We start from the raw sequence: 10,064 nt of genomic DNA on the forward strand, positions 1-10,064 counted from the left end.
TTCCAGAGAGAGTAGCCTTTACATCTATAATTTGTGTAGTCTTTACCAGGTGGAAATGGCTCATGGGATCCTCAGGGGCGGGTCTTTATGCTATGTTGCATAATTACTCTATGAGTCATGCCCCATTGATAAAGGCCATAAAAATTAGGACTAAATGAAAAAGTCCATATCTCTGGGATGGTATGGGGGCTTTAAAAAAAAAGTCTAAATAGTCAGGAAAGAAGTGGAAATAAAATAAGAGCAAAAACTGTCCACTTTTGATCAGGTGACAGATCCTTTCTAAAGGGCTTATCTCATCTTAGATTGATAAAAGTAATAAGTGCTTGTATACAATAATTCCATCCCCAGACAGTCAGGATTAAGGGCCCTTGAAATGCCAATTAATTTTTTTATTTTATTGATTGTTACTCATTTGCCGGCAGAATTCAGTCCATGTAGACCCACCTCCAGTCTCCATATATAGGGTCCATCACTGATGTCACGACCAGTTTTGAGGCTTTACTTTACAATGTTCATTTGTTTCGCAGGTCGTTGGAGTAATCTGTACAAGGTTCCTTACAACTGGATCGGCACAGGACATGTGGTATATCAGGGAGCCTTCTATTACAACAGAGCTTTTACCAAAAACATTATCAAGTATGACCTGAAGCAACGCTTTGTAGCGGCCTGGACTCTTCTTCATGATGTCGTTTACGAAGACACCACTCCATGGAAATGGAGAGGACACTCGGATATCGATTTTGCTGTAGATGAAAGCGGCTTATGGGTCATCTACCCATCTGTTGACTATGATTACTCTCAACAAGAAGTCATAGTTATCAGTAAACTTGACCCTAACGACTTATCGGTGAAGAAGGAGACTACATGGAAAACTGGCCTCAAACGTAATTCCTATGGAAACTGTTTTATAATATGTGGCATCCTTTATGCCGTGGATGTCTACAACCATAAAGAAGGGCAGATCTCCTATGCTTATGATACTCACACAGATACTGACGCAAATCCAAAGTTGCCTTTCATTAACGAGTATGCCTTCACAACTCAGATTGACTATAACCCCAAAGAAAAAGTACTATACGCCTGGGACAATGGACACCAGCTGACCTACAAAGTGAACTTTGTCGACTGAATTGGCAGCTTGTTAGGACGTAGGTCAGTCCTCTACAAAGAAAAGCACTTTTACCCATCAGTTATAACATGTTGCTTGGGGAGCAACTAAAGTATTATCCTCTGGCTGTTAAGAGGTGGAAATACTCTGGCCAAGACAAGTGTAATGGCTGCGAAAATGTGGTATGTGACTAATCCTTTGTTAAGAAGCTGAACAAAAATTGTAAACGTGTGAATGGACCCGAGATGAATGGCTCAACCACATAAAAGAAAGCCAGTTTCTCTCTCGATATTTTGACATCCTATATTTTTAAGTGTAACCCCAATGAAAGAGATTGAACAACCTTAACACAAAACAAGATTTATTTAAATGGACCACCAAAGAATATATTGTCACCCCACGCTTACCGTATTTGTAGTAGGATTATTCCAAAAACAGCTACATTGTGCTGAAAGAACATTATATTACAATTTTGTAAAAAAATAAATAATTTTAGATGTATTGATATATGGGGTACTTGACGTCCTTACCAATTTCCCCAAACAATTCTTAACTTTTTGGATCGTATTGAGCATTTTCCATAGCAGATTTATTAAAAGGGTTTTTTTGGATTTACTTTTTTTTAAAAATAGCCCTTTAGTTCTTGTAAAATAAGAAGGCTATGTTTTTGAAAAATCCCCAACTCTCATTCTTATGGCACCGACTGAATTGAACACTGCTTGGCTGAACTTGCATATGCTTTCAACGTGGAGAGTCAAGGAAAACGATGACAGACACCTCTTATGGCAGCTTATCTCCTGAGAGATCGGCAGTGATCATGATCCTGATCCATGATGTCGGGGGAAAGCCATAACGCCACAAATTCATAAGACAGCTGGACAGTCCTGTCATATTTAATGTCCATGGCTCCCTTAGATCTGGATGGGCTAGACAAAACCATGAAAGACCCATAAAATGAACTTCTACTATAGATCCATTCTGACAATATGCAATTTGCAAGACCATGGTCCAACGGCCACATCGGTATTCTGTGGCCACTGGAATGTAACTTTGAGAACCAGCACCTACGTGATGTCATCTACAATGCCTCTTTTGATTATCTGGTCAATCGGGACATCCAGTGGCATTACGTCACAATGATGACATCTTGCCAGGCCAACTAATCAAAGTAGGAGTTGTAGATGCCGTCAGGTAGGAGGCGGTTTCCAGAAAGACTCGTCTTGTTGCATAACCAAATAGATCTTCTCCACTAGTTGTAGTGGCTGCCTCAGTGTACTGTAAATTTACATCTTTTTGCCCATATATCACACTCATTACACTCGTTCTCTATTTTTTTGTTTTTTATATTTTAAAAAGCCTAAAATAACTTTCTGTACATATTCCCTCCAGAATGTTCTTCACGAAGAAGCCCTTTTGGATCAAGACACCCTTTCTTCAATTTACACCCTTAGAAAATTGCAGTTCCTCTTTGAAATTGTGAAATTGACATCCAACTCGTCTTTTTTTGGGGTGACAGATTTCTTTTCTGACAGTTCTAATATACAACAAGCAGAAATGACTTCTTTCACCTGTGCGTTGTCACTCAACAAATGGGTGTTAAGAAGCAAAAATACAGCCAAGTCTTGAAGGAATAAAAGTCCAGAGTGCCAAATCACCGATACCAACTCTATTTTCTCACAGTTTATATAACTACAGAAATGTTTGTGACGTTTTTCCAGTTTTCCTCTTTGGTTTTGGGACTTCTAATCCACATGAGACAGACAATTTAGCACATGTAACAGCTGGGCTTGAGTTCTCCAGTTGAGTTTGTTTTGATGACCTACATTTAGAGAACACGTTCACTTTTGGGTTCTTTTGGAAAGGTTCTTAGAGTTTTTCAGCTTCTAAACTGAATTAGATTACAGAAGGTCCATAACATTAATTACGCCAGCAATGGCCTCCATTCAATTAGCTCAATGACTGCAGTACATAGCATGTTTCGCACAGTGTTTCGCACATTGCTTCTACTGAACATACATACGCTCTAGGAATAAAGTGAGCTATGGTTTGAAGGGGCTGTCCATTTTCAAAAAAATACTTTTAGATGTCTTCAGTATATTATTAGATGGGATGTCTGGTTAAAATAAGTTATTGGCTATCTACAGAATAGGTGATGACTCACTGTTTTGGGGGTCTGACCAATTGATAGAATGGGGATGGACAACTTTTAGCCCTGTTCCAAAATGAAGTGCCAGGAAGGATGCCCAAAATCCAGTTCCATTCCTTCCATACGGACTGCCAGAAAAAGCAGAGAGCAGCCCTATAGGGAATGAATGGGGTGACAATCGCTTTTTTATCCATTTTCACAGGGATAAAAGCTTCCTGTTCAGTGCAAGTCCCAGGAGTTGGGCCCCCACCGATCAATAAGTAATCACATATCCTGAGAGTAGGTGATAACTTTTTTTCAAACAGTCCCTTTAAAAATGTATAATATATACTTTTATTTGCAAATGTTACCCAAATTTTATTTATCACCCTTGGTCCCAGGTTCAGTAGCCCTGTGCGCTGGCTGAATGCTCGTTTCAATAGCTAAGCCAGCCCCCATCTGTTACAATGCACAATCTAGACCCCACGTGGCACAGGACTGAAGCTGAACAATTCAAGTGAAAGTGGTACTTTATAGTTTTCCCGTGTCTGAAGAATGATATATTTCTAGAAGTTAAAAGAAGATACATCCAAGGCTTGGTAATGGCCAGGACATACTATCTTTTGACTCCTACATACCGTATCCATAGATTTCTGCATTTCAGATCAATAAAGAGTTAATGTGAAGACAATTTGCAAGTTTTGAAAGTAAAAGTAACTTTATTTTTTTCATAAATCAAAAGTACATGTGAAAATAAGAAACTTTGTAATACATCATATTAGAGAAATCTTCTTGCTAATACTCCAGGAGTGATGTTTAATTCTCAAAATTCTCAAGGCTAAAATCTGTCTACAGCGAATACAGATTTTCCCATTACTGAGATAGGAGATGGCAGTTAGTAGAGGAGGACGATATCATGTTAAACGGGCTGCGCTGCAGTAAACGAGAAGCCTTTTGTGCTCCAAAATGGTTCTTTATTGCCCCAACTTTCGGCAGCGGACTGATGCCTTTCTCAAAGTAAAAAAAAAACAAGTATCTGTTTTTTGGCAGATGGCAGTTGGTGCTCATAAAGTTCTATGGAGAACTGTAACTGTCGTTTTTACAGCAGAATGTCCATGTCGGCTTCTAACTCCTCCCCCTCCACAGAAATTTAAAGGCACCAACAATCATTTATCTCAGTAATAGGAAAATCACTTAAAACATTTTTTTTTCCTATTAAATTGAGAGTGAAAGATCAGTCTAAAAGGAGAAAGAGGCAGATTTATCTGATGAGATATATTACAAATTCTCTTATTTTCCTATGTACTATTGATTTTTGATATAAAAATGAAAACAACGGCTACTCGTTATTCTAGTGCATTGTTGGAGGTCTCAACTACTGAACTCCATCAGTGTAATTTCCTGACTTGTCTAAGTGACCAGTCCAAAATTTCTAATGTTATAACTCCCAGCAGCCAAAAAATACGAGCATATGTCATAGTCCGAATACAGACCACATTGCCTGGACTGATCGAGAGTCTCCCGGCCCAAAGTTACAGTCTCATAGACACATACAAGGCGGTAAGTTCGGATCGGGAGGCCAACTGTTACTTGTGGACCAATTCACTAGTGTGAACCTCGCCTAATTATCAAAAATGTTTTTTTAACCCCCTCGCTTTCCTGCCCCTGCTGTTTCTTCTATTTGTAAATGTAAAAGGAGTATATTCATTTTCATATTATGCCATGCCGTATTAAACATGTTGAATATATTCTTTATTGGATGTAAAAATATGTAAAAAAAATATATATACCTTATTTTTAAAAAAAAGTTCCTTGGATGTAAATTGGGATACTGCATTACCATTTGTATATAACATGTGCATTCATTGGATGAATAATTTAATGAGAGTCATTCACATTGTCAGTACTGCTGCTTAAATCTGATTTTGTTACCCTTCCCCGTACGAGTGATGTTTGTGCTCAGTATAAAGCGGTTACAGCGAATATGGCGTATTTCATTTTTATTCTATTAAAAGTAACTTATGAGTTATTATAGAGTCAACATCTATATGTTCTGCTGAACTGTAAAAGAAAGTAATAAAATGTTAAAATGTCAGTCTATGGATTGAAATTTTTCATCAGTTGCTTTTCATTGATCTGGTTCATTATTGTGGGACACATCCAGATTTTTACAGCATGGGTTTATATGGGAATAAAAAAAGGATGATTTTATTAATCAAACCCACTAATGGTACGGTTGTATAAGTTGTAGAACAACAAGTGTTATATTATTATTATTATTATTATTATTATTTAATGGCCTTCGGCTCGATCTCAAGCCGACTTGATGGATGAACGCTCTGTAGGAAGATTGATCTTGTGCAAGCCTAGGTATGTCCACCAGGGTCTTCTCCACCCTTATCTTGATAGTATCAAACCATCAGGTTGCTGGTCTTCCTTTTCACCTTGTTCCTTTTCTTCCAACCATGATGTCCTTCTCCAGTGGTTGCTCTCTTCGTATGATGTGTCCAAAGTAGGCAAGTTGTAGCTTGGCGAATCTTGCTTCCAGTGACATTTGGCCTGATTTGTTTGTTCTTCCTGCCATCCATGGTATTGATAGCCTCCTTCTCCAGCACCACATTTCGAAGGTGTGGATTCTTTTTCTGTCTTGCTTCTTTTTCATCCAAGTTTCACATCCAAATGGTACTACAGAAAAGTCCAGACTATGTACGAGCCGTGTCTTCATCGCTAGTGAAATGTTCCTCAATTTGAAGACCTCGTCCATTGTCTTCAATGTTGATTTGCCCATAGCTCTTCTCTTATTGACTTCCGATGTCAACTTTGCATCTTGATCATTGATCCTTTACAACTTCCAGTTTGTTGCCATCCATCTCAAATGTGTCCCGGCCATACCTGGCAGTAGTCAATATCTCTGTTTTCCTTGTATTGAGTAGCAGTCCCATGTCTGAGTGTCACAGTTTTGCCATGACAGAGAGGAGCCAGAAGATTGCAGTGTCTGAGTTCTCGTACTCCTGTGCTGAATAAAAGCATGTCTCCATCATATTAAATGGTGCGGGTTTCTTTCAGCAGTGCAGGGATTAAACTGTCCTGCTTGAAGGATCTCAGCTGTACAGTATCAGCCAGTCCCCTCTCCTATATACTGTATTCATGCCTCTGGCCACATGTATTCATGCCTTGCGCAGGCGTGTTCTACGAAGGAAAGCGAATCAACTTCAAGACGATATTGCGGCCAGCGTGCGGCCAGCGGGAAAGGAAGGGGTGAATAAAACACCCGAAAACACCGCCCATCGGACCAAAAAAAGGGCCGCCAAATTCAGGTGACAGGTTCCCTTTAAAGTAGAGGAAGACCACTTTATGTTAAAAATATTTTTTTTTCGATATCCAAGATTGCCCATGACTTTATAGTCAACATTTATGCTTTATTACAAGTCAATGCGTGACACCAGGACTGACATTAGTTCTACATTCCCAGACAGAGATTACAGAAACATCTTAATTCAGATCTAAATTAAGCTTCTCGCTTTGATGCTAAACATAGGTTGGCGTTTTGAGGAATACACTATTTCAGCTACACCTCGTACTACATGCAGGATTTGAAAATACCAACACGACAAAATATATAATAATTAAGGTATCAAAAATATACAGCATTAAAATATATCTATATTAAAAATACACAAGAGTGAGGATAGTAGAAAAATGGGAGATAGACTGACCAGAGCTTATAATACAAGACATAATAATTCAGTTTATCCATATTAGGCATTAGACTAAATATCGAAGTGACAACTGTGTATAAATACATAAATAGTCAATGGCCTTCACAAAAGAATAATCTAACATACATTACCAATACAGTTCATAAAATCAGGCAGCCACACACCACCCGATGAGCGTTTTGCCTAAATATTTTGGCATGGAAACACAGAATTGCAATTCTCTTTAAAGGTATTTATAATAAAATATAGTTAGACTATAGCATCAATATATAATTGAGGTCCGGCCACTGGAATCCACATCTTTGTTTATTCGCTTTGTCTGGTATCGCAGCTCAATATTCTTTCAAGAAAAGGTGGCTGAAATGATTCCTCTTGGGATGTATAGAAGAGTACCAGTTCAATTTCCAACCAATCATTATTGTTCCCAGCAGAAGCTCCACCCATGAGGAGCAGTGGTGCAGAAGCTAGGTTTGCGGTGGTAGGCCCCTACATTTTCCATTGAGGACCTTTTAGTGCAGGTCCTGCAACCTCAGGTAAGCTCCAGGCTTTTCCTAAATGGCACCTAGTGATCCACTGCAGAAGCTTTAGTGGTTTTCAAGTTCGTCAGTGTTATGACTGCTGCCTCGCCAATAACATACCATACTACAGGGTTCATGGCTCTAGTCAATGAGTGTTAGTGCCTGTACAATGTCATGAGGACACCGTTGGCTGCAGAGGTCATCCACTGGGTCCTTATAACCAACGAATGAGGACTCCACCGGAGCTTCTGCACTGGTCGGCCAGGGAAAAGAAGAATGAAGTATAGCTTACTTTGTTATTTTATCACTTTTTTTTCAGGATCCGAATGACCCTTTAAGGTTAAAATTAGGTAGGGAAATTATATAAAATTACATCTCTTTACACTTCTCAATTCATCTCAATAATGTCACATTCATGGTAATAAATACCAGTCGACTGACGTCACTTTATCTCGAAAGTACACCAATATAGCTGAGCTATTTTCCACTACACTAAAGTGTGAGAACATTGTTATTTCCCTTTCTATTGTTTTTTCTGCAAATATCTTTACATGAACTTCAAGCGGCCCAAAGGTTATGGCTCTCTGTCGTAGAAGTTCCTACAGATTCATTTTTAACCATATGATTGTGATTTCCGTCTCTTCCTCCACAAATCACTCAGAAACCATATGTTGGCCTCCGATCAAGCAAGTACTTTTGCTTTGTTAAAATTAATTAGACATGAACCAGTGAAGAACATTGATGTTTGGAAGTGGATTCACAAGTGGCGTCCATGTATCTAGTAAATGACCCATTGGACTCGAATGCAAATAGTTGTCAGCACAAGAAGCTTTTATGAAGGCTCTTGCCAAGTGCGAGAAAGTGGTTTAGGACAGAAGAAATATACGAGCCATTCATCATGATATTGTGTTCAACAGAAAAAAGTTTGTAAACTCTTGTCAAAATACCATGGATATGGTTCCTTCACCAATCACTGGGTCATTGGATGATACATGTATTTTAATGAAAGAAGATTTACTTCACCACAAGAAAGACACTCACAAAAGATCATCTTCTCTGCTCTCATACTCATTTTCTATGCATCTAGTGCAGACCTTCACCTGCTATTACCCCAATACTGCCCTTGTTACTGCCATTTTGTGGGTTATTAGGGGAACAGAGGTGCCGGGAAGAGCACAAATAGTGAAATCATCGACAATGTGAGGACTGTCAATCACAGTCAGAAGGCAAGTTAACTCGGACTAGTCCCAGCAAGTAAACGCCTCTATGGGCTAGTCCTAGTTCATTAGATTGAAGTTGAGATTACTGAAATCCATGTGATTATAAAATGATAAGAACATTACTGGAATACCTCAATAATGGACTAAAAGGTGCAGTTATTAACGTTTAAACCCTTAACGAGGAGCGACATACAGTACATGTATGGCAACCACCAGGAGCGGATGTAAGGAGCAAGCTCAGAAGCTGATCCTGCCCCATTCCTGGCAGATGATGGCTATGTTATTTAGCTGCCTGTCATTGCCTTTAACAGCAGCAGGTGACACTGGGTTTTATCTACTGCAGTCTACCTATTTAATGCACCCCTTCAATTCCTGAGTGCAGAATTTACATCATAAAGCCCATGGGCGTGCCATTTCATGTGCCCATTTGCCCATTCCCCAATGTCATGGCAGCCAGGAGTTTGCTTAAAAATCCAATGCAAGTCATGATGGTGCTACTATGAAGACTTACGGCCTGTCTTCATAGGAGTCTGTGATTTTTTACTATACAATGCAAAGCAACAAGGCGATTGCAAGTATACCTCCCAAAAGAGACTAAAAAAATAGGTAAAAATCAGAAAAAGTTTAGAAAATGTAAGAAAAATTAAAATTAAAATCACTCCCATTTTGCCCAATTAAAAAAAAGATGTTACAAAAATAAAAAATGTTAACATAAAAGTCTATCAAAACATAATATCAATTAGCCCTATCAGTAAAAACTGCAAAGATAAAAAATCGAAAAGCAAAAAATACCATAAAGTTTGGGCACTCCTGGTCAATATTACTGTTAATGTGAACAGTTAAGCAAGTTGAAGATGAAATGATATCTAAAAGTGGTGCCCAAATTTTTACGTCACTGTATTTTCGAATATCTGGGGTTCTTTTTTCCACCACTTACCGTATTTTTCGGACTATAAAACTACCGGACCATAAGACACACCTAGGTTTTAGAGGAGGAAATTAGAAAAAAAATTGAAGCAAACAATGTGGTCAATTCTGTACTAATATCCCATATCCTGGCATATATGGTCCCTTCATCTCCATCTTGGTATGTATGGCCCCCTCATTCCTATCCTGGTGTATATGCCCCCCTCATCCCTATCCTGGTAAGAATGGCCCCCTCATCACTATCCTGTAAGAATGGCCCCCTCATCCCTATCCTGGTAGGCATTTCCCCCTTATCCCTAGCATGGTAGACATGGCCCCCTTATCCCTAGCATGGTAGGCATGGTCCCCCTCATCCCTATCCTGGTAGGCATGGCCCCCTCATCCCTATCCTGGTAGGCATGACCCCTTCATCTATATCCTAGTATGCATGGACCCATCCTTATCCTG

At 39.1% G+C, this 10,064-nt stretch overlaps 1 protein-coding gene across 1 annotated transcript in view; it reads left to right on the plus strand.

The window, feature by feature from the left end:
• Positions 1 to 5,328, plus strand: part of OLFML2A (olfactomedin like 2A) — a 118,788-nt gene extending 113,460 nt beyond the window's left edge. Inside the window, exon 8 of the mRNA XM_077283564.1 lies at positions 528 to 5,328. Coding sequence (XP_077139679.1) covers positions 528 to 1,129 — 602 coding nt within the window. The 3' untranslated portion in view covers positions 1,130 to 5,328. The remainder of the gene's footprint in view (positions 1 to 527) is intronic.
• The last annotated feature ends 4,736 nt before the right edge of the window (positions 5,329 to 10,064 follow it).

The sequence above is a fragment of the Ranitomeya variabilis genome, chromosome 2, assembly GCF_051348905.1.
Source record: "Ranitomeya variabilis isolate aRanVar5 chromosome 2, aRanVar5.hap1, whole genome shotgun sequence".
Taxonomy (NCBI): domain Eukaryota; kingdom Metazoa; phylum Chordata; class Amphibia; order Anura; family Dendrobatidae; genus Ranitomeya; species Ranitomeya variabilis.